We start from the raw sequence: 21,909 nt of genomic DNA, 5'->3' as shown, positions 1-21,909 counted from the left end.
AGGATTTTTTTTTGGTAATCGATTGTAATGGCAGATTGTGCACGATGAGACGGAGGTAGGCATCTATCTAGGGTTACTAGATGATTCTTAAAGTCTAGCAAATTGTGCGAATATTCTGCTACTCATGATCTTTTTACTACCGGCGCACTTTAGTAACACTCCTCAATTCTCAACAGGAAAAGAAAACCAAAAAGCTTAAAGGAAAGTCAACATGTGTCGTGTGATCACCGAATGCCATACTTGTCCCCAACCAAGCCATGCAATCCTACTGCTCTGCTAACTTATTGTGATTGTGGCAAAAATGATCGTCCTATTGGAATCGCATAGGACGGAAATAGGAGTTTTACTTTGTATGTATGCTCAATTGCCACGTAGCACATTTATGGACTCAAGGTAAAAATTTCTCAATCCGACGGTTGAAAAGCTCTTTCTATTGGAATTGCATAGGACGTATGCTTTGTTGCCACGTGGCTAATTTAGGACTCATGATAAGAAGTCCCCAATCTGATGGTTGAAAATATCAACAAACTCCATATTGAAGTTTTAACGTGTGGGATCCACGTGGCAACCACCCAAAACCGTACGAGAAAGCATTGTTATGGGACACTTGCGTAGGAAAACATTTTCCTATTATTTTATGCAAAAAGGGGAAAAAGCGGGAGAAGGGAGGAAAAAAAGAAGAAAAAGCGAAAAAAGAAAGAGTGGGGAAGACAAAAGAATCGAGAGTCGGCGCTGATGTCTCTCCAGACCACCAATCATCACGTCTTCGTCACCACCGCCAAAGCAACATTAAGCGTTTCTTCCTTCTCTCCCCCTCTCTCTCTCTCTCACAAACTTCAATAAAATTTCTTCTCTTATTTATTTTTCTTTCTTTAGTTCTGTTAATTTTTTCTTGATCGGTTCTTCCGTGTATTTTTATCAAACGGAAGAGACCCATGATAGTAATCGAGTTTAGATTTGCTGTGATTTAGGAATTTGTTCTGGTTTTTGGCCTCATTTGGTGTTCGTTGAGGTTTAAATTTTTGGGTCTTCTCTGGTTTTCATGTTGGGATCTTGAATTTTCTGGGGTAACTTATGCGAGGGATGGCAGAGCAACAACAGGTGGTTGTTATTGAGAGGATTGACGATGGCGAGAAAGAGAAGAAGAAGAAGCGTCGATCTCGACGTTCCAAACAGAACCCTGCTGTTTCAGGTTATATATATATATATATATATATATATCTATTTTTTTTTTACTTTGTTATTTTTTAGTTGAATCTCTAGTAGTATTTCTTTTTTTTAGTTTTACTGTGAACTGGGTGTTGGAATCAGAGTAGGTCTGTTACCCTAAAAAAGATGTTTTTTTTTCTTCCGAGTCGTATATTCTAGTGTGATGCAATGCGAATAGTCGAACGCGGAAACTGTGGTTATATTCTTGTTATGTTTTTGTTCCTGATGGGAATAAGTAACTATTTCTTTGTTCTCATTCATCATTTCTAATCTGTGAACTTGTCAATTCTATGACATTTATATACAACTAAAGATTTGAAAGAGCATTTAACTCACTGGGGCAGATGTTAAATAATAACTATCACATGTTGGTTTCAAGATCTTTTGCTCAACTTACTAAGCTCATCAGCATGGGTGCTGAAAGTGTGGTTTACTAGAAAACAGTTTTTTCTTTTTTTTTTTTCTTTTTTTTTAAAATCAATATTCATCTCAGAAGCTACAATTGCATTAACATGGTAGTGGGGTTTATTTATTAATTTAATGATTTTGTATTTTTTTTTTGGGGGCGGGGGCGGAGTTAATCATATTGGTGCCCTAGCGTTCTTGTCACTTGTCTGCAGCTCTGCAAGTAAGGTTAGGGATCATTTGTGATGATGGCTAAGACGATATTGGAGGATATATTATATTTTTGTTAGGATTATTCCTCTAATTTTAATTTGTTCATGAGGTTCATTCTTTTTTAAGGTTGGTCAAAAAGCTGGTCCAGATGTAACAATTATGGTATAAATATTAACAATCGAAAAAAGTGGATATAATGTGTGCTTTTTTAATTTTACAGAAAAAAAGCAAGAAATAGAGAATAGGGAGGAGAACACGACTTTTATTGATCAAAAAAAAAAAAAAAAGGAGAACACGACTTTTAGAGGGACGGGCCTCCTTAAAACATTTCTTGGGTGTTTGGCCTTCTAAAATAGAGTCCTTCTTCATTCATAAACTACAATCAATTTATAGAATCCAAGAAATTAAGATAACTAACTCACACACTAAACCCTCTAGCACATAGACCCACTATTCCACTAACAAAACCCTCTTCTTGGGTGGTTAACAGTTGTACGTTGATATTCCTTTATGAAATTACTGTTTCCAATAAAACCAACCAACTAATAATCCATTAACAAGTAGATACGTAACAGGATATGGACTAAACAGAGCAGTATGACAGAACATGATTTGTGTAGCTGACACTATATAGTTGGGACACGGTTTTGTTGAATTGAGTTGGTCTACATATAATGTCAGAATTTATTCTATCAATTGCAGACAAATGTTAAAAACATACTGACCTTAAAAATGGGCTATTAAAGATCATGTTTAACTGTTGGTCCCTTGTTCAGTTCTTCTTGCATTGATGGAGATCACCTTCAGTAAAAGTAAGTTGGATTAACTGTCTAAACTCATGCAATTGAATGGTTCATAGAGCTCCTATATTTGTTAAAAAATGTGAGGTTGTTGCAAACAATCTCATCATGCTAATTATTGTTATAGTTGATCTCCTGGGTGGAGCTCCCATACTTTCTCATTCACATATTCCAAGCATGTTTAGGAACTTATCAGGTGGTGTTTGAGAATTCTATTCCTGGCACTATTCAGACTCTGGATTTGGCATATTCTCAGATTGATGAATATAGTTAACCGTTATCCCCATTCTTAACCTACAATACTGGTATACCCGTACAAGGGTGCTGTATTGTGTCAGATATTTAAATTTTTAGTGTAAATTTTTTATCCGATACTGTGTCCAGTCATGTCCTTGCTGTATCAAGGTAATATAGTTCTTAATTGATTTTCCACCAGCAAATGGAGCAGAAAATTACAACATGCCAGGCTTTCAGCTAAAAGGATTTGGTTTTGGCGTAACCCAATCTGCTGGATCTAAATCTGCATGGAGATGATTCAGATTCTTGACTCCACTCCAACCCTGGGTGCTTCATTTTTTTTTGTTTAATGTGGAATTGTTTTGGTGCCTATATAGCTGGCAGTAGTCCCAGATGCATCTGTTAGAGATTGAGGCAATATTTTTTTACACATTCTAAGTATGGTCTTGATTATGGGCTGATGCATATTTTTCTTGATAGAGATTTTTTTTTTGGCTATTTCTTAATGTTTGTATGTTGCTTTGGTGGATCACCTCAACAAATAGCTTCTGTATTACCAGTTAAGAGGGTTTCCTTCAGAACTTCTCATCTATTGTAGTAATATTCAAGTTTTTTATGTGCTTACAATTGGATCAGTTTGCATCTTTCATCTGTAAGATCTGTTGTATGAAATCTGTTCTCTGCTTCATTTATTCAAAATCTTCTAGGTTCAATATCCTTTGTTCTCTCCATAAATTAACTCTTATAAATTGATTTAGATAAATGAAATTAACCTCTAGGCCTGTATTGCATGGATTCTCCTAAATGGATGCTGTGTTTGTGTTCGACATGTGTTGGAGTTTAACACTCCATCGATTCTTGAGGACACTTCTCTTTAATATTTCCTTGTTATCTCCTAGCTTATTGAGAGATACATGAATTGTTGATGTACAAAATGAATGCCATCTTTTGCATAAAAAATTATTTAGTAACAAAGGCAACATTTTTTCTTTGTTGGAGTCATATAATGTTAGAACTCAAAAATATCAACTATTTAAATAGTACCTTTGAAAATAATCAACTATTTTAATAGTAATTCTGGGCAACATTGTGGTGATTCTGGTGAAACTTGTGGCATCCTGTTTTATTCTCTGTTAATTTCATTTTGATTGGTGAAGCCTGTTTTAGGTCTGCACTTGTAGTTTTCTTTTTTTAGTTATTTTTGTTGTCATAATCATCTTCTCGAATCTTGATCTAGTATGTCTTGCACCATTTATATTTTATTTATTTTATATTTTTCTCATAACTATTTTTCAGGATCAGGTGATAGTTCAGTTAGTGGAATACGTGGTGAAGCATCTGAATTGGGAAATAGTAACACTTTGAACTATGTTACTTCATCCACGGGCACATATTCATCACAGCAATATCAATTGGATGCCCATGCATTGGTTAATAATGGACCAGGCAAGGCATCAGATATTGCTTTCTCTTCTCTCCCAACAATGCATATCCTTGGTGGGGAATCATTGGTTCAGGAGGGCAATATGCAGGATCCACATTTTTTTCAATCTGATCCTGGGGTTACAATGTATTCTAAATCATGTCCAGAGGCAATATGTCAGGAAGAAGCAAATGAATCAATTATGAATAAAGAAAACCTGCCTTCCCGTAAGCCAGAAGCATACAATGTTATGCAGAGAAAGTATTTTGATTCTCACTGGACTATTGAGGCTGTTAATGAGGCCATAGAGGTGAGTTTTACTGTGAGTTTCAAAGTGGTCTTTTCTGTAGTGGATTATTGCCTGTTTATGTTTACTAACATATAGAGATAGTTGGATGAGTCAGTATTACAGTAGACTACAGGCATTTTTCTTGTTTTGCAGAGAGGTGATTTATTTAAAGCATCGTTCCGTGTGAATGCTTATAATCGGATTGAGGTGTGAAGTCTTATCCTCTTTTTTGTGCAACAATTATCACATTTCTGGGTCTTCTTGATAAATCATCTGTTTACTAGTTACTTTACATGCATTCTTTTGTATTGTCAGGCCTACTGCACCATTGATGGCATACCGACAGATGTTCTCATTAGTGGATATGCAGCTCAAAATAGAGCAGTAAGTTTTGGAGTAATTTTCTCTGTTTGATGCCTCCTTCCCCCAAGAAAATGGTTGGAAGTTTAGTATCCATAGTTATAGTGGCATGGTGAGACTAGGTGATAAGGTACCTCCTTGTTTCCTAAGCATGTAGGTGGATGCCTAAGTGCTGGTTTGGTGGTGTTTTTTATACAAATAAGGCTTACAATTTATTGGATCTGATCCATGTTGACATGTGTATATTATCAATTTATTATTTTTTTGATGGATATATTATCAATTTATTATTATGCTGTACTAAAAATTACTAAAGGCACTCACTATGTAGCATATCTCTAAGAAAATGCCTTCTAGCCTAGGTATCTCTTAGGCACCTACCTAGGCATTGTCTTGATGAATATGCTATTGTCCATTATAAATTGGATTTGGTTTTTCCTGTTTGTATTCCTTTTTCTGCATTTTATGTTTCTAGATAATGAGTTATTCTCTACATTTTAATTTTGAGTTTCCCCTTATTTGTATATGAAGCATGAAATCTTTCGTATTGGTTTGGCTAACCTGCCTCCTGACAATGTGCTCTTTTATCTGGCTTAAGATCAGCAGTGCAAGGCAAACTAGAAATGTAGATTTAGAGCATGCTTTTATAATTTTTTGTAATTCTTTTGCAAGTAAATAATACAATTAATTTAATATGTGTTTATATATGTATTTATGCATGTGTTAATGCCTATAGCATTCACAATCTGAGAATCCTATTCCTTTGAACCCTTTTATTGAAAATCAGACTTGCACCAATTCCACTTCATCATGAAAACTATCATTCCTTGCTACTGTAGGAACAATGCATGCTATATAGTAGAAATTTGTTCAACATGATTCAACTGAGTTAGATTACAAGTGAAGTGGATACTTGTCGTTAGGACTGTTTATTCAAATATATTGTAATCAGGGGTACTTATGTAATTTTTCATATCTTTTAAACATTCTAACATATGAGTCAGTCTTGGCGTCACCACTGATATCTTTTTTTTTTTATTTTTTTGAAGAATCAAGAAAAAAAATTCATTAAAAGAAAAAGTTTACATCCTAACACCCTTGGTTGTCTAGATGACACACCAAATACATTCACAAAGCTTTAAAATGAAAAGGGTTCTGCTTTACAAGACTATAAATCAAGGAGATTCCAGAAATTTTCAAACAAATCAGCTTTGGAGACTTGATCAAATTGCCCATTCCTGCTATAAAAAATTCAATGCTCCACCTATTCTCCTCCCTCCTTCCTTCTTTCATATCCCTCACAATCCAGCTAAGAAACCTCAACTTCTTCTCTCTCTCCCTGTCTTCCCACCTCAACTGCTGCCACTGATATCTTTTGCCAAATATTCTCTCTTTTCCTCCTATTGTTTTTCTTCTCCTTTTCTTCTCTTCGAGTCTTCATGGTATCAGAGGACTGACAGAAGTTTGAAGCTTGTGTGCATCTTTCTTTCTCCTCTCCTCTGTTTTCTCTGGAATTGATTGGAACTTACGAAATCTGAAAGGGAACTGGTCGATTAAGTGGTTTTTACTATTCTTTTTTTCCTTTTGGTCGTAGAACCAAAAGGGTGATTGTTTTGGGTGTTTTCTCTTTACCTGTGATGGGCTTTTGTGTTCATGGAGAAGTTTTCTCAGTGTTCCTTTGGTTATGTGGTCCGAGATTCATTCGACTATGTTGTGTCTTGTTTTATGGATCTCACACCAAGTTTCAGACCTGATGGTCTGTGTAGTGGTGTGCTTGATGCTTGGGAAGTCTTCTTTCACCCTGAATATCAATCTTTTGGTTATAGAGGACCAATTGGAGGTGTTTTTTTCTTTCCTTTTTTGGATTCGTGGTGTTTGAAGTTGTTTCTACTTTCTACTACTGGTTCTACCTTCTTCAAAGGGGTTTTGTTTCTTCCAACTATAGTAATGTCTAGTGTGTGTTAACAGACAAGCAAGCCTGGTTTTCTTCTCGTTCTTATCAGCTTCAAGTAGAGTCATACACTTGTAAATAGGGGGAGTAAAGTCTGTCATCATATTACTCTTCTCTCATGTCAATGTGAAAGGAGCTTGATCATTATCAAACCATTGACTGGAAGAATGAGTCAGATGCTAGGGCAATACAATGGTTGAAGACTTTGGACCTGTTTCACCAACAACCTTTGGAGAAACTGGTTGGCAATAGTGAGGTGCTCTTCCATGAAGAACAGGGTAGTCCCAAGGTGGTGTCCTCCAGCTGAAGGCTCACTGAAGCTGAACTTTGATGGTATCAGCTTGGGCAATCCAGGGCCATTTGGAATTTGGGGGGGGGGGTTGAGGAGCGAGCTTGGAGAGGTTGTTCTGTTGTACTTGGGTCCTATGGGACTTAGTGATTCTGTTAGGGCAGAAATACTAGCTGCTGTACCAGGGGTGCAGTTTGCAAACCAAATGGGGGTACAGCAACTGATTAGTGAGGGGGACTCAAAGGTGGTGGTGGGCTGGTTAATGAAACCTGAGGAGATCAGCAAACAAGGAATATGTCGGTTTCTATTCAGTGGGTGGGGAGATCAGCAAATGCTTTGGCCGATGTGTTAGCCAAGCAAGGGGCAAATAGGGAAGATCTGTTTTGGGCTCAGTTGTGGTTCCATTACTCTTTTCCTAATTTCTTCCTCTCCTAGGGATCTTTTATGAGACTGTAATCCCGAATCAGTTTCTGTCTTTATAAAATTTCATTATTATTCACACACACACACAAAAAAAAAAGAATGAGTCAGATGCAAACGAGTATAGAAAACTTGTAAATCAGCTGCAGGTGTTTACTTTCCTAGCTGGTCTTACTCCTAGTTATGAGTTCATTCGTGTTCGGATATTGAGGAGTAAGGAGCTCCTACCAATTCAAGAAGTGCACTCTCTAGTTTACTTTGAGGAGAGGAGGATAGCCATGACTAGCAGGGGAGTAACAGATTACACTCTTGGCCAAGGGGAGTTGTGGAAACAATAGGAGTGGTGATGTAATGAAGAAGACTGAAGAAGTTGACAAAGATACGTTGAGGTGTTCTCATTGTGGTAGGTCTCGACATACCAAAGAGTGTTAGGATCTTGTTGGCAAGTCAAAGAACTTTTAATCCTTCTAGAAGAAGCAACTGCAACAGTTTGGGAAAAAATCTAGTTTAGCTAATGTAGTTTCTGGTGACTCATCTTAGGAGAGTATGGGGTAGGGGTTTCCGTCAACTTAAAGAGACACCAATCACTCCTACCTCGCATTTGTCCACTTTAGGCAACCAGGCTTTTGCATTCCATGTCTCTACTTCATCCTCCAACCCTTGGATCATAGATTTTGGAGTAACCAACCACATGACTGGTAAGGGTGATGTCTTGGAGATCCCAAGAAAACCCAAAGCACTGAGTAAGTCTAGCATGGTTCATGTCATAAAGGTATTTTCAAGACTGAAAGAAGGTCCGGTAGGAACAGGTTCAACAAACAAATACAAAAGAATTTACAAAAGAAGAGAAGTTAAAGCGAAAAGTTCTTGTGTTGAGAACCCCCAAGAAGAAAAACAACCTTTGCAGGCTGGAGGCAGGAATGAGAAGTTTTTGGCAAAGGAAGGGGATAATCTGGTAGGGGGAGGGAGGTGAGATTTGGGAGGAAGGGGAGGGAAAGGAAGATGGTTGGGTTGAAGAAGAGTGAAGGGGTTTTGGAAGTTTTAAGTAGTTGAGAAGGGGGGGGGGGGGAGGAAGGATTGGAGCGGTTATCTTGGGTATGAAGGTCTTTCAAGTTGGTAGAAGTTGGGGGTGGTGGTGGCAATTTTATTGCTGTTTTTTTCCTGCCAATGTTCTCAGTGCTGAGAGAGGTTTTTGGTATTTGTCCTTGGGAGGTGGTGTATTTCATTTTGTAATCGGGAAATTTTGTTTCTCTGATTCTGTTGTAGTCTTGGTGGTTTAGGTGCTACCTTATCACCTATCCAGATTGTAATTTTTTTTCTTCCTTTTAATGAAATTTTCCTTTTCACTCATAAAAAAATCACTTTGCTCATGGAATGAAGTTCCTAATGTAATACAAGATTTCCAAAGAATGGTGTTTACTCAATATCATGTGGAAGTCCAGATATTTCACTGAGACAACGCTCGTGCATATTTTAGAGATTATCAGAATCAGTTCTTTTCCTAGCATGGATGGTATATTATTCATCAAAGTACATGTCCAAGATCCTCTCAGCCAACAAACATTACCTTGAAGTGACTTATGGTTTGGTGTTGCATGTGTACCTAAAAGATTTTGGGCTGATGCGGTGTTGACAGCTGCGTTTCTTATCAATTGTATGCCACACATTCTCATGTTCCAGGCCCCACATCAGCTTTTGTTTCCCAAGTCTCTATTGTTCTTATTCTTGTTCGTATTTTTCGCAAGGTTCAAAGTATCGATACGATACGCATTTCGGCCATATCATATCGGTACTTAGAAACGGACGAGACATTATTTTTTTTAGTTTTTTTTTTTCAAAGTTTGGTTTTTTAGGAAGCTTAAAACGTGTTTTTTATTATTAAAAAAATTGGGGTCCGAAACACCTGGAAATAGGCGTTCGAACCGTATTGTTTTCAAAAGATACGATCGTATCGATACTTTGAACCATGATTTTTCATTGTCAATATTTTGTTCAGGATTTGTCATTTGTCACGATCTCATGGTAATCTTCACCCACTTACTATTCCTTGTGTTTTTCTTGGATATCCCTTGGCCCAAAAGGGATATAAGTGTTATGCTGCCACTTCCCGGTGTACATTCATTTCTATGGATGTGTCCTTTGTTGAGTCTCAAGCTTTCTTTCCTACTCTTTAGGGGGAGAATGGTAATCCAGAGGATAAGCATGTTCTTGTTCTTTATGTTCCAATACCATCTGTTGTTGCTCCTGTTCCATTTGTTGCTTCTTTTCGTTCTCCTGTTCGTGCCTCTGGCCAGCGTGTTTACTCTCGGTTCAGATCTTGTTCTCGTCTTCCACATCGTCAGCAGGAGCAACATACATCACCAGGTGAAGATAAACTTGAGATTGCACCTCCTGAACCAACAGGCTCTCAGGAGGCAAACTTGAATAGTAGTGCATGTCTTGTTGAATCAGGTGATGTTTCCTCATATGACCCTAATTGTGTTCTTGATCTCCCTATTGCTGTTTGTTAAGGTACTCGTTCATGCACTATTCACCACTTATAGCAACTTGTCTCCTTATCATTCATTTCTTTCTGTTATTTCCAATGTTTTTATTCCCAAGTTTGTTGCAAAGTCCATAAACTGTCCTGAGTGGAAGAACACAATGCTAGAGGAAATTGATACTCTTTGTAAAAATTGCAAGTGGGATTTGGTTGACCATCCCAAGGGTAAAAACTATAGGGTGCAAGTCGGTGTTTATAGTTATCATTTTTCTGGTTTTGTGGAAAGGTGTAATGCTAGGTTGGTGGCCAAGGGCTTCTGCCATACATGTGGAGTTGGTTACATGGAGGTGTTTTCTTCAATTGCTAAGATGAGCTCTCTCAGTATACTCTCTCTTGCTGCAATATTTGGCTAGCAATTACATCAATTAGATGTTAAGACTTCTGGAATGGTGATTTCCGTGAGGAAGTGTACATGGTTTAGCCTCTAGGTTTTTTTCTTCAAAAAAAATAGAAGGAAAAGTTTGTCATCACAATAAGTCATTGTATGGTCTCAAACAATCTCCTAAGGCTTGGTTGGTAGGTTCAATAGTGCGGTCAAGCAATTGGGTGTGGGATATAGAATTTGAATTGGTAGCTATACTTGTTGTCTATGTGCATGACATTGCTATTACAAGGAATTGGGAGTTAGAGATACAAAATCTGAAGAATTTTTTGGGAGTTCAATTTGAAGTTAAAAGATCTAGCCTCCCTAAATATTTCCTTGGGGTATTCATAGAAAAGTATTTCCATGGGGTTGAAGTTGCGAGGTCAGATAAGGGCGTCTTTATTTCCCAAAGGAAGTACATTCTAGATCTCCTACAGGATACTAGTAAACTTGGAGTCAAAGCAGCATATACTTTAATTAATGTTAATAATAAACATGGGGAGGAAGGTGGTGAACCCCTCTAATATGAGATAGTTTGAGAGACTTAATTGGAGATTATTATACCTGTCTATGTCCAGGCTTGATATAGCCTATGTAGTTGGAGCTTAAACCAGTATATGCATGCTCCTTCTCCTAGAACTATTCATCTTGTTGGAACAAAGCTGCATTCTGAAAATCGTAATTGTAATCGTAAGATTATTTTTATTAAATACAGGTATGCTCAGACTAAATATATATAGAGAAGTGTTATTTTATATCATATATTACCATATATGTACTTAAAACAATATAACTTACCACTTATACAATAGAAGTCTAAGATATAGTCGAGTTTGACTTGAAGGTCAAATAATCCACATACAATGGCTCTTTATCCAACATAAGATAGAGAATAATCTCAATATATAGTCTTAAATAACATAAATAAATTAATTTCTATTAAGGTCTTTAAAACAAGTCACCCTTGAAAAAACTAAAGATAAATAAAGCAAAATTACAAAGTAGAGAACTAATTCTTAAGTGATTTGATTTGAATCACAATGAATCGCATGATATGTATAAATCATAAGATTTATGAATCAAATTGTAGGATTAAACAGAAATCGTAAGATTTTTGAAGAAACAGATTCAGACATAAGATTTGAATCATAACTCTTGGGATCTGTGATTCAAATCATGAATTGTAAGATTTTAACAACATTGGAGCAGAGAGAGTTCTTAGGTACTTGAAGAAGTTCCTTGGTAGAGGTATTTTCTTCTCCAAGCATGGCCACTTGAGGGTAGAGGCATTTACTGGTACTGATTGGGCAGATTCAGTTGATGACATAAGATCTACCACAAGTTATTGTACATTTGTTGGGGGTAACTTGGTGACTTGGAGAAGTAAGAAGCAAGCCATCATTGTATTGTGACAATAAGGCAGTGATTAATATAGCCCACAATCTTGTGATGCATGAGAGGATGAAGCATATTGAAGTTGACAAGCATTTCATTCATGAGAAGAGTAATTAGGTGATATTTTCACCAAGGGTGTTGCAAGTGCTCAGCATGTTGACATTTGTACTAAGTTGGCTACGATAGATAATATAAAGCCCAACTTGATGGGTGTGTTGTTAGGGCTGTTTATTCTAATATATTGTAATCAGGGGTACTTGTGTATTTTATCATATCTTTTAAACACCCCAATATATAAGTCAGTCTGGGTGCTACCACTGATACCATTTGCCAAACATTCTCTCTTTTCTTCCTGTCAATTTTCTTCTCCTTTTCTTCTCTCGAATCTAGAATAATATATCATGTGTTAGGTTTGAATGGTTCATTTGTTATCATATTTACTATTATTTTTATCCAAAAATATATTATTATTTTCCGTTCTGTCTCTTCAACAAATAGGTAGTTGAAAATAAAATTACAGGTAAACAGCTATTACTGTAATTTTAGTGTGTAAATGCTGTTTGAGGGTCTCCATTTTTTTTCTTTTCTAGTGGTTTTTTCTGACATAATATTTGTAAAACAATCCCTCTACAATCAGACTATTTGATTCTGAGCATCCTCTACCCAAAACATGTGCATATAAGGGCAAACTTAATGGCATGATGCATATATCTACACCATTTAGAAGAAAAACGTTGTCATGGTACATGGATTTCTATTATGCTATATTGTTTTAACTTACTGACAGTTTAGATGGCATGATGTCATGATCACATGAGGTCTGGTTTCTGATGCTTCATATTTGACTAGAATGTTCAATCAATTAGGTGGATTTCTACATTGTACATACATACATACATAATATTGCTTTCATTTTTGTGCATTATTTGGTAGTGTAACATTTATTATACTGTATTTGTGTCATTATGTCATTATTCACCCATGTTATGATTTTTTCTTTTCTTTAATGGAATGCTATGGAACCACATTGTTCTCATAGGTGGAAGGAGATGTTATAGCAGTTCAGCTGGATCCTTTCACATTTTGGACTAGGCTAAAAGGGTCATCTGGCAATGTTAATGATTCTACTCTGATGGATGATTGCAATGCATTGCCTGAAGCTGTGGATATGCTTAGTGATAACTATAAAGGGAAAGATACGATAGATTTTGAGTTGGACACTTCTAGGGGAAATGGTTTTCTCTGTCCAGACAAGGGGTGGCATCATCAGAATAGAGCTTTTGTAGGTGAAGCTGTTCATCTAGATCTAAGAATTGAACCTTATTGTTATGAGTCAAATGGACATAATTCCCCTGCTTTGGATCCTTCAAATGCAGTTTGTTCTCTAAGTAAGAATGGGCCTTTAAATTCAATAGAAAAGATATGTGCTTTGATTGATTCTTTCCCATCGAAGCGACCGACAGGTAGGGTGGTAGCTATTTTGGAAAAGTCTCCTCGTCGTGATGCTGTTGTTGGTTTTCTTGGTGTTAAACAGTGGCTTTCTTATAGGGAAGGGTATAAAAAGGAGGCCAAGAAAAACAAGAATTTTTTATCATTCTCTAATAGGGAATACATCCAATTAACACCTACTGATCCAAAATTTCCTAAAATGGCAGTTTCTGTAAGAAGCTTGCCAGATTGCATCAGCAAGCGATTGAGGAAGGGTGATGCTACAGTTGAAATGGAGTTGGTGGCTGCAAAAATTGATGATTGGAAGGAGGAAAGTATTCTGCCACAAGCTCATGTCATGCATATTCTTGGACGAGGTGGAGAAATTGAATCAAATATTGCGGCAATTTTGTTTCAATATACAATTACCAGTGCTGAATTTTCAGTTGAATCTTTATCCTGCCTACCTAAAATTCCATGGGAGATTCCCGTAAAGGAATTAGAAAGAAGAAAAGATCTTAGAAATCTTTGCACTTTTACAATTGACCCTTCTACTGCCACTGATCTTGATGATGCTCTATCGGTTGAAAGGTTGTCTGATGACATTTTCAGAGTTGGTGTCCATATTGCTGATGTATCATATTTTGTCTTGCCAGATACATCCTTGGACATAGAAGCTCAAATGCGGTCTACAAGTGTCTACCTTCTGCAACATAAACTACCAATGTTGCCTTCACTGCTTTCAGAGAACTTGGGTTCACTTATTCCTGGTGTAGATAGACTTGCGTTTTCCATTTTTTGGGACATTAATAATGCTGGGAACATAGTGGATCGCTGGATTGGCCGTACCGTGATTCGTTCCTGTTGTAAGCTCTCATATGCACATGCTCAGGATATCATTGACGGATTGGTAGATGTTGAGAATCCTACCATCTTTAGAAATAGGTTTCCTGAATTGTGTGGGCCGTTTACATGGTGTGATGTCGTCAGGTCTGTTGAGAGCCTCAATAAAATTTCCAAGACACAGAGAGAGAACAGGTTCAAAGATGGGGCTCTGAAATTAGAAAACTCCAATCTTGTTTTCTTGTTTGATGAGTGTGGAATACCTTGTGATAGTATGCTTTGTGAACGGAAAGATTCAAACTTTCTTGTGGAGGAGTTCATGCTCCTGGCAAACAGGACAGCTGCAGAGGTCATATCTAGGGCTTTTCCGAGTTGTGCATTGTTGCGTAGGCATCCAGAACCCAATACACGGAAGCTGAGAGATTTTGAGGCTTTTTGTAGAAAGCATGGTTTAGAATTGGATACTTCTTCCTCTGGCCAGCTTCACCTTTCACTGGAAAAGATAAGGGAAAAGCTCCAGGATGATCCTGTATTGTTTGATATTCTCCTCTCTTATGCTTCAAAACCAATGCAGTTGGCTAAGTATTTTTGTAGTGGGGACTTGAAAGATAGGGCAAATGAATGGTCTCATTATTCATTGGCTATTCCTCTCTATACACATTTTACTTCACCATTACGTAGATACCCTGATATTGTTGTGCATCGAACATTGGCTGCTGCTATGGAAGCTGAAGATATGTACATGAGGGGACAAAAGACGCTGCTGAAATCAATTAATGGGGAGACAGTTGCAAGAAGATGTTTCACCAGTATTTATTTTGATAAAGATGCTATTTTGTCCAAAGAAGCTCAGGAAGCATTATCAGCTGCAGCATCAAAGCACAAAGTTCCTTGTACAGAGAAGCTTGCAGATGTTGCTGCTTATTGCAACGAGAGAAAGCTGTCTAGCAAGCATGTTGAAGATGCTGGTGATAAACTCTATATGTGGGCTCTGCTGAAGAACAAAGAGGTGTTTCTCCTTATGCTTTGCATCTGGATTTCTTCATTGCATTCTAGTTCTACTATCAGATGCTTGTACAATGATCTATCTGATTTAAGTTTTTTTATCAGTATCTGTTGATATGCTATCCAGAGTATGTACCTCTATCTTGAAAGCTAACTTTGATTAATCAGTTCATGTGGTAAACAAGAGGAGGCCCTGTTTTTTTTGTGAGTTTGTCAGCTATATTTAGTCATCTAATCTCTGATAGAATTGAAGCAGATTTATTGTCATTTTAATGAGGTCAATAGCTTGTTTTGATTTAATTGCTACTCGCAATCATGAAATACTTCTGCCCTCGAAATTGCTGCGATACAGTCTGGGTGAGATTGACTAAATGTTGGAAGACATGTTCTCCTGTTATCTTGACTGATCATGTCTATTAGCTAGCTCATGATCTGCTATATGAACATGGCTTATTACTGTATATTCTGTCTCATGACAATGCATTCATTGACTGCTATAGAAGCATAATTTTGATTTGATTAGGTTAATGCCTCTTGATTGCATTAGTTTTTGTTCTCTCAGTGGCATATGCACTCATGCACCATACATGCATCTCCCATACAGAGGCATGGACCAACATATCTCATCTTTTTCATAGACAGTATATCTCAAATGTCAGTATTAAGTTCCTGAAATAATATTACTATGGATTCTATAAATTCGTTCAGAGGGTGATTGAGCATTTGTTTATTAATTGATACTAAAATTTGATATATGGAATTTTATTTATGTTACAAAGTAATTGATTAGGAGTCAAAGAAATTATGCAATTGGTTAAGTTAGAATAGATTGGATTGGACTGTCTTGGAAAATTTGTCACTAATTTCATGCAAACTATTTGCTGTTGTTTGCAGACTTTATTCTCAGAAGCTAAGGTTTTGGGTCTGGGGTCAAAGTTCATGTCCATTTATATTCATAAACTGGCTGTAAGGAACTGATTATTATTTTGCCTTTTCCTTCAACTTTTCTTTTGTTGTTTCTTACAACTATAATTGTATTATGATTGTAGATTGAGCGACGAATATATTATGATGAAGTTGAGGGTTTGACTGTGGAATGGCTGGAGACAACTTCTGTATTAGTGCTTGATTTGTGTACAAGTAAACGCCCTCAGAAAAGAGGTTGCCCTAGTAAACGCCGGGCACTTGAAGAAGTTGCTTGGGTTATTAGCTTATGTGACCTGAAGCTGGAGCAGGGTGTCTTTGAGAATGGTAACCATGAAGGGTGCACAAACAAGGAAGGAGTTGTTTCTATACCATCCAAGGATTATAGCACTGCTTCTGAATCTGACATTTCAGGTGGTAGTGGAATTAGTCCTGCTGTTTTTCCTCTGACAGTTCGACTGCTTTCAACAATCCCAGTTGTGCTTCATGCAGTTGGCGGAGATGATGGTCCACTTGATATAGGAGCAAGGTTGTACATGAGCTCATACTTTTAAGTGAACCAAGGTTTTCAGACAAGGCAAACTTGGTGCTGGTCGTAGGTTCTTGAGGGAGATGAAGCATATAGAAATCTCCATCGGACATGGGTAAGCACCTTTTGTAGATATTAAGTTAATGTATAGGTCAAATGGAGTACAATGATATTCCAATGTCAAGATGGTTAGGTATGGTGTGAATAGCTAACACCAAAGATGTGATCTAGTGGACTTTGTAGATAAGCCTAGGATTTTTTTTTTCTGCTGAGGCAGTGTTTCAGTGGCTATCTTTTTAAGCTGCTTTTGGGAATTGGTCGTTTTTTTCTAGGCCATTTCCATTTTGTTTTTCGCTGACAGTTATTGCTGTTTCTGGCACTTGAAATACCGAGTACCAGAGACATGCGTGTTTCTTGAACTGTAGCCCAATGATTCTTTTTCGTTTTGGGCAATCAGGTTTAGTGTTCAGCTTAGTATGTTTTATATTCCCAGTATGAGTATTTTGGTGGTTTGATTTTGGATTTAATTTTCAATTAGTAAATTGCCTTGATTTTGTTATGAAGTTGTACATTTGCAATGTTAGAGATCGTACTTGCACACCAATCAAACGACCTCCAGATTATTGACGCTGTTCTCTAACTAATCCTTGAGAATTAGCTCAAATGCTATTCAGTAGTTGACAACAATCAATTGTTACAAGGTATGAGGTTGAGAGACTCGATGCGATGCTCTGAACACTGGGAAACTTCACACAAGATTATGGTTTGGTTCAGTTTTGATGTGAAGATGGCAGCTGAGTTAGGTGTTATGGGGTGGATAACGTCGTGCCAATATCTTCTGAAGAGGTTGGCAAGTTTCAAGTACACTTTGGATCTCGAGCCTGAACTGTGTAAACTTTAAAGCACGCCTATCCACTTTCTGTCGACAGTTTATGTCAATTCATGCATGAAACCACGACTACTTATAGGGCCTATGTTAAAAAGAACTGTTTTTAAAACCGGACCGGAAAACTTGACCGGTTCTGTTTTCCTCCAAAACCGCTTTTCATCCAAAACTGTTGATTTTGGTCAGCAAACCGTTGAACCATCCGGTTAGCCGTTTAAACGGTTGGCTGTTTTCTAATTTTTAAAATTTTTTTATTTTGTTAGAATGGGCTGGCCGTTCGGATTGAACGGTTGGACTGTTTGAACCAGTAACCAGACCCCTGACCAGTTTGGTCATTGGTTCATTTTAAAAAACCATGTTAAAAGAGCATATTCTTGCTATGTTAAGTTTTCCATTGAGATGCAATTCACTTTACATGCTCATCCTCCTTGTAATTGTATGACCTTTTAGATTCGGTCAAGGTTCAAATTGTTGATGACTTCCCGATATGCCCGTATAGGGGGTGTATTGGGGTTTTGACTGGTTCAGGTGGTGAAGGAGTCTTAAACCGGTCCCCTTGAACCGGTTTTGAAAAAAAAAATGAAAATTCACTTTACATGCTCATCCTCCTGGTAATTGTATGACCTTTTAGATTCGATCAAGGTTCAAAGTATTGTCGATGACTTCCCGATATGCCCCTACAGGGGGTGTATTGGGGTTTTGACTAGTTCAGGGGTGAAGGAGTCTTAGACCGGTCTCCTTGAACCGGTTTTGAACCAAAAATAAAAAAGCTTAAGAAACACTATCATTATCGCCCAATGCTCCCCTATTGGTATATCGGGTGCATCAATATTTTCAACCTTGATTCCGATTGAATACTCTACTCAGAGGTGACTCGGTCCACCCTGCTTGCCTGATGGGTCATGCTTGCTTGGCATGAATTCCCCAAATTGGAAAAATACCATAACAAAGTTGACAAAATTATATAAAATGGGAAAAATTACAAATAACTTACATAAATTTCAAAATTTACAATAAGCACAAATTTTCTTTGATTATAAGTTCCACTTCTTCATTTGGTGATGCATTGGATGTTGTGTCATGTTCTCTTTTATCTTCCACCGTCTTTTATATCCAACCAATTTTTTACACAAATGTACATTTCCAATGTTTTATTTGTTATTCAACCTTTTCTCTTATTCAGCACCTAATTTCTTATCCTAAAACAAGATTCAGATGCACTTCGGACACCATAGGGTTAGACATCACCTGCCATGGCAGCAAGCACATGATAATTATTTTCTGTGCTTTTTATTAGGCTAAGATATCAAAGTTATTTATTTCCTTAGAGGTTAGGAAATTTAAAAAATTACTTTGTAAATAAAAATTAAGTTCATTGATAGATGAACTTGAATTAGAGGATAGCACCATGGTTTTAAAAAACGAACCGGTGATCGAATTGGTCAGGGGTCCAGTTACCGGTTCGAATGGTTTGACTGTTTGACCCGAACAACCGGCCCGTTTTGACAAAACAAATAAAAAAATTTTAAAAAATTGGAAAATGGTCAAAGCCGTTTGAATGGTTCGAACGGTTAACCGGCCGATTTAGCGGTTTGTTGGACAAAATCAACGGTTTTGGGGGAAAAAGCAGTTTTGGAGGAAAACGGAACCGGTTAGGTGACCGGATCTCGGTTTTTCCAGTCCGACTGTTTGGTCCAGTCCGATTTTGAAAACAATGGATAGCATATGAATTTTATAAATTATTTATTTCATTAGTTTATAAAATGCTAGTTTTGAATATTATTCTTTTTAATAATTAGTTAGAGTTATTGAACATAAACATGAGTTATTGACATTAAAGTCAATAAAAATAATTTTATTTCATTTATTGTTAAAAGATGAAAGATGGCTTAATGGTTTGTGAATGCATTTAAAGCTTGGGTCTTGGTAACTTGGGTTTAAATCATGCCACTTGCATTTTTTTAATAGATACAATGGGTTATATGTGTATATGAGGCGATAAAGGTGTGTATGAGTGTATCAACCTAATATGCATGACTTAGGGGATGCAAGCCTATTTGTTGCTTATCTTGTATCCTCTGTAACCATACCAATACAATGATGAGCATATGAGGAATTCCACTTATTTCCCCAATGGAGTCGCCAGCTTGTGAGCATTGGGAAATGACTCACTTGGGCTGAATTGGAGTAACCACCTATCTCGAGTCGAATATGTGGGGCCTAAATGGGGTTCCAAACAAGCATAATCTAAACAGATCAACAATAAAGAAAGCCAACACAGGAGAAAGAAATATTCCTACATTTATTTATCTATTTATTTGATTTTCAATTTTATGTTGATGACATAAACTTTTAAACTCTTGTTTTCTTATACCTGAAGACCTAATATATTAAATACAAATTTTAATTTTTTGTGTTATTGATAAAAAAAAATTCTAATTTTTTGAACATGTTAATGAAATAACTTTTAAACCATCATGTATAAGATGATAAGCACATCTAACATGAAATAATTTTGCTTCTAAAATAGATTGCAATTGAGATTTTAAAATACTTTTAGCTAGATCATTATTGTTAAAATTATCAAAAATAATTGAAAAAAAATATTTCCTATATCATAAGTACATATAATATATAAAATATTAGCAGCAATACCTGAACTAATACGTGGCTATTCTAGTTTTATAAAATTTATTGTTTTATATAAAAGTATGTTATTTTTAAATAAATTGATTTTTTTTATATATTTAAAAAATTTTGACAACTTTTGCTTTATTTATATTCCTAGAAACTTTTCTATATATGCATGATTAATTGATATTTGTAAAAAATTTTCAAATCTAATATCTTCAACAAATATAAATGGTCGTTCAACATGTACTATATATTTAGCTAATGCTTCTCATTTTCTCTTAGGAATAATAAAAATTAAAAAATGATCTAGACCCAACAAATTTTTTAAATATAATATCTTCAACAAACGTAAATGGTTGATTAATTTTGATCTTGTTGTATATGTCTTGTTAAATATTTAGTGCCATTACTACTTTGACAACTAAAATTACTTTTGCATTTTCAATAGTTTTTTTTAGTGTAAAACATTCCCTGTAATTGCTGGTTTTTTACTTTCTGCTTTAAAACTTGAAGGTCTGTTTAATAGCTATTTATAGCTCTTTGGGGGGGGGGGGGGGGGATGGGGGCGGGTGTATTTCTGGCATTTAATCTATTAAAATGGCTATATAGCCGTCGCAATGATCACTGGGCCGTGGGCCAGACCGGTACAAGCCCTCACAGGCCACGGGCTGGCATGGCCCATGGGCCATGAACCCTTGGCCCAGCCCAGCATAGGAGTTTGGGTCACGCCTAACCAGTTTCGTGAGTGGTATAATTTATTCGATTAGATTTTTTTTTTTAATTTAATTTATTCGATTCGATTTTTAGCCGAATAAAAAGAATGCTCACCCTTAATTAAAAGGTATAATCTTCAGAGCTTGTAAATGTGGTGTCAATGTTGTGAGACTGAACCCGATGCACTGAATACATTCAGGGAAGATTCGCACATGGTTATGGTTTGGTTTTCTGTTTTGTTGTGAAGATGGCAGCTGAGTTAGGTGTTATGGGGTGGATAACATCTATCTGCTTGTCAATGTGTCATAGTGAGGAGGTTGAAAAGTTTCTAAGTAATCTTTGGATTACGGGCCTTATCTCATACCTGTGTAAAACCTGTTAAATGCCAATGACATCCTGTATGACGTATCCACTGCCGGATCCTTTCATGTATATGCGCGTAATCGGAGCTCTTCAATACTTGATCATTATATGTCCAGACTTTTACCTTTAGGCTGTGTTTGGTTCGAAGAAAAAAGTAGGGAAACAAACGGAAATGTAGGGAAACTTTTAAAAGGTTTGTAGAGGTTTTCTTACATTTCCCTTCCTTTCCCTATCTTTTTCCTTTAAACCAAATATGGCCTTATTATTAACCAGGTCTGTCAATTCATGCATGAAACCACAACTGTTCACTAGGCCTGTTTTAAAGAGTATATTCCCCTATGTTAAGTTTTCCATTGATTATGGATTTCATTTCAGATGCCCATCTTCCTTATGATTGTACTACTTTAAAGTAGGGGTGTCAATTGGATTGGATTTGGGTCAATCCGATCCAGTCCAATGTGAATCCATTATAAATGGATTAGGTTCAATCCAATCCAATGAATATTTTGGACCGATTTGAACTGGTCTAATTCAATCTTTGGACCATCCAACATGTTCAAATTCATTTTGATTTAGATTGGTTTCAACCTAAACCCGATCCATTGACACATATATTCTTATCTTATATCAATGGACCAGACATTGGCTTAATCCAACCCAATCTAATATAAATTTGTTATGGACGG

General features: G+C 36.6%; 1 protein-coding gene across 1 annotated transcript; it reads left to right on the top strand.

The window, feature by feature from the left end:
- The first annotated feature begins 627 nt into the window (after positions 1–627).
- LOC148852136 (DIS3-like exonuclease 2) lies at positions 628–17,185 on the top strand. The gene is made up of 7 exons (XM_088947129.1): positions 628–1,192; positions 4,161–4,597; positions 4,730–4,783; positions 4,892–4,960; positions 12,937–15,177; positions 16,068–16,139; positions 16,223–17,185. Exons 1-7 carry the CDS (start codon positions 1,075–1,077, stop codon positions 16,649–16,651), a joined length of 3,420 nt encoding a protein of 1,139 aa, XP_088803255.1. The 5' UTR covers positions 628–1,074; the 3' UTR covers positions 16,652–17,185.
- The last annotated feature ends 4,724 nt before the right edge of the window (positions 17,186–21,909 follow it).

The sequence above is a fragment of the Nelumbo lutea genome, chromosome 5 (assembly GCF_056320005.1).
Source record: "Nelumbo lutea isolate HS-2025 chromosome 5, American lotus-T2T, whole genome shotgun sequence".
Taxonomy (NCBI): Eukaryota; Viridiplantae; Streptophyta; class Magnoliopsida; order Proteales; family Nelumbonaceae; genus Nelumbo; species Nelumbo lutea.
This window is presented reverse-complemented; position numbering and strand designations above follow the sequence as displayed.

Coding starts and splice junctions, on each gene's coding strand:
- LOC148852136 (XM_088947129.1), top strand. CDS start 1,075: ATGCGAGGGATGGCAGAGCAACAACAGGTGGTTGTTATTGAGAGGATT. Junction 4,598..4,729: donor CTGTTAATGAGGCCATAGAG/GTGAGTTTTACT, acceptor CTTGTTTTGCAG/AGAGGTGATTTATTTAAAGC. Junction 4,961..12,936: donor ATGCAGCTCAAAATAGAGCA/GTAAGTTTTGGA, acceptor TTGTTCTCATAG/GTGGAAGGAGATGTTATAGC.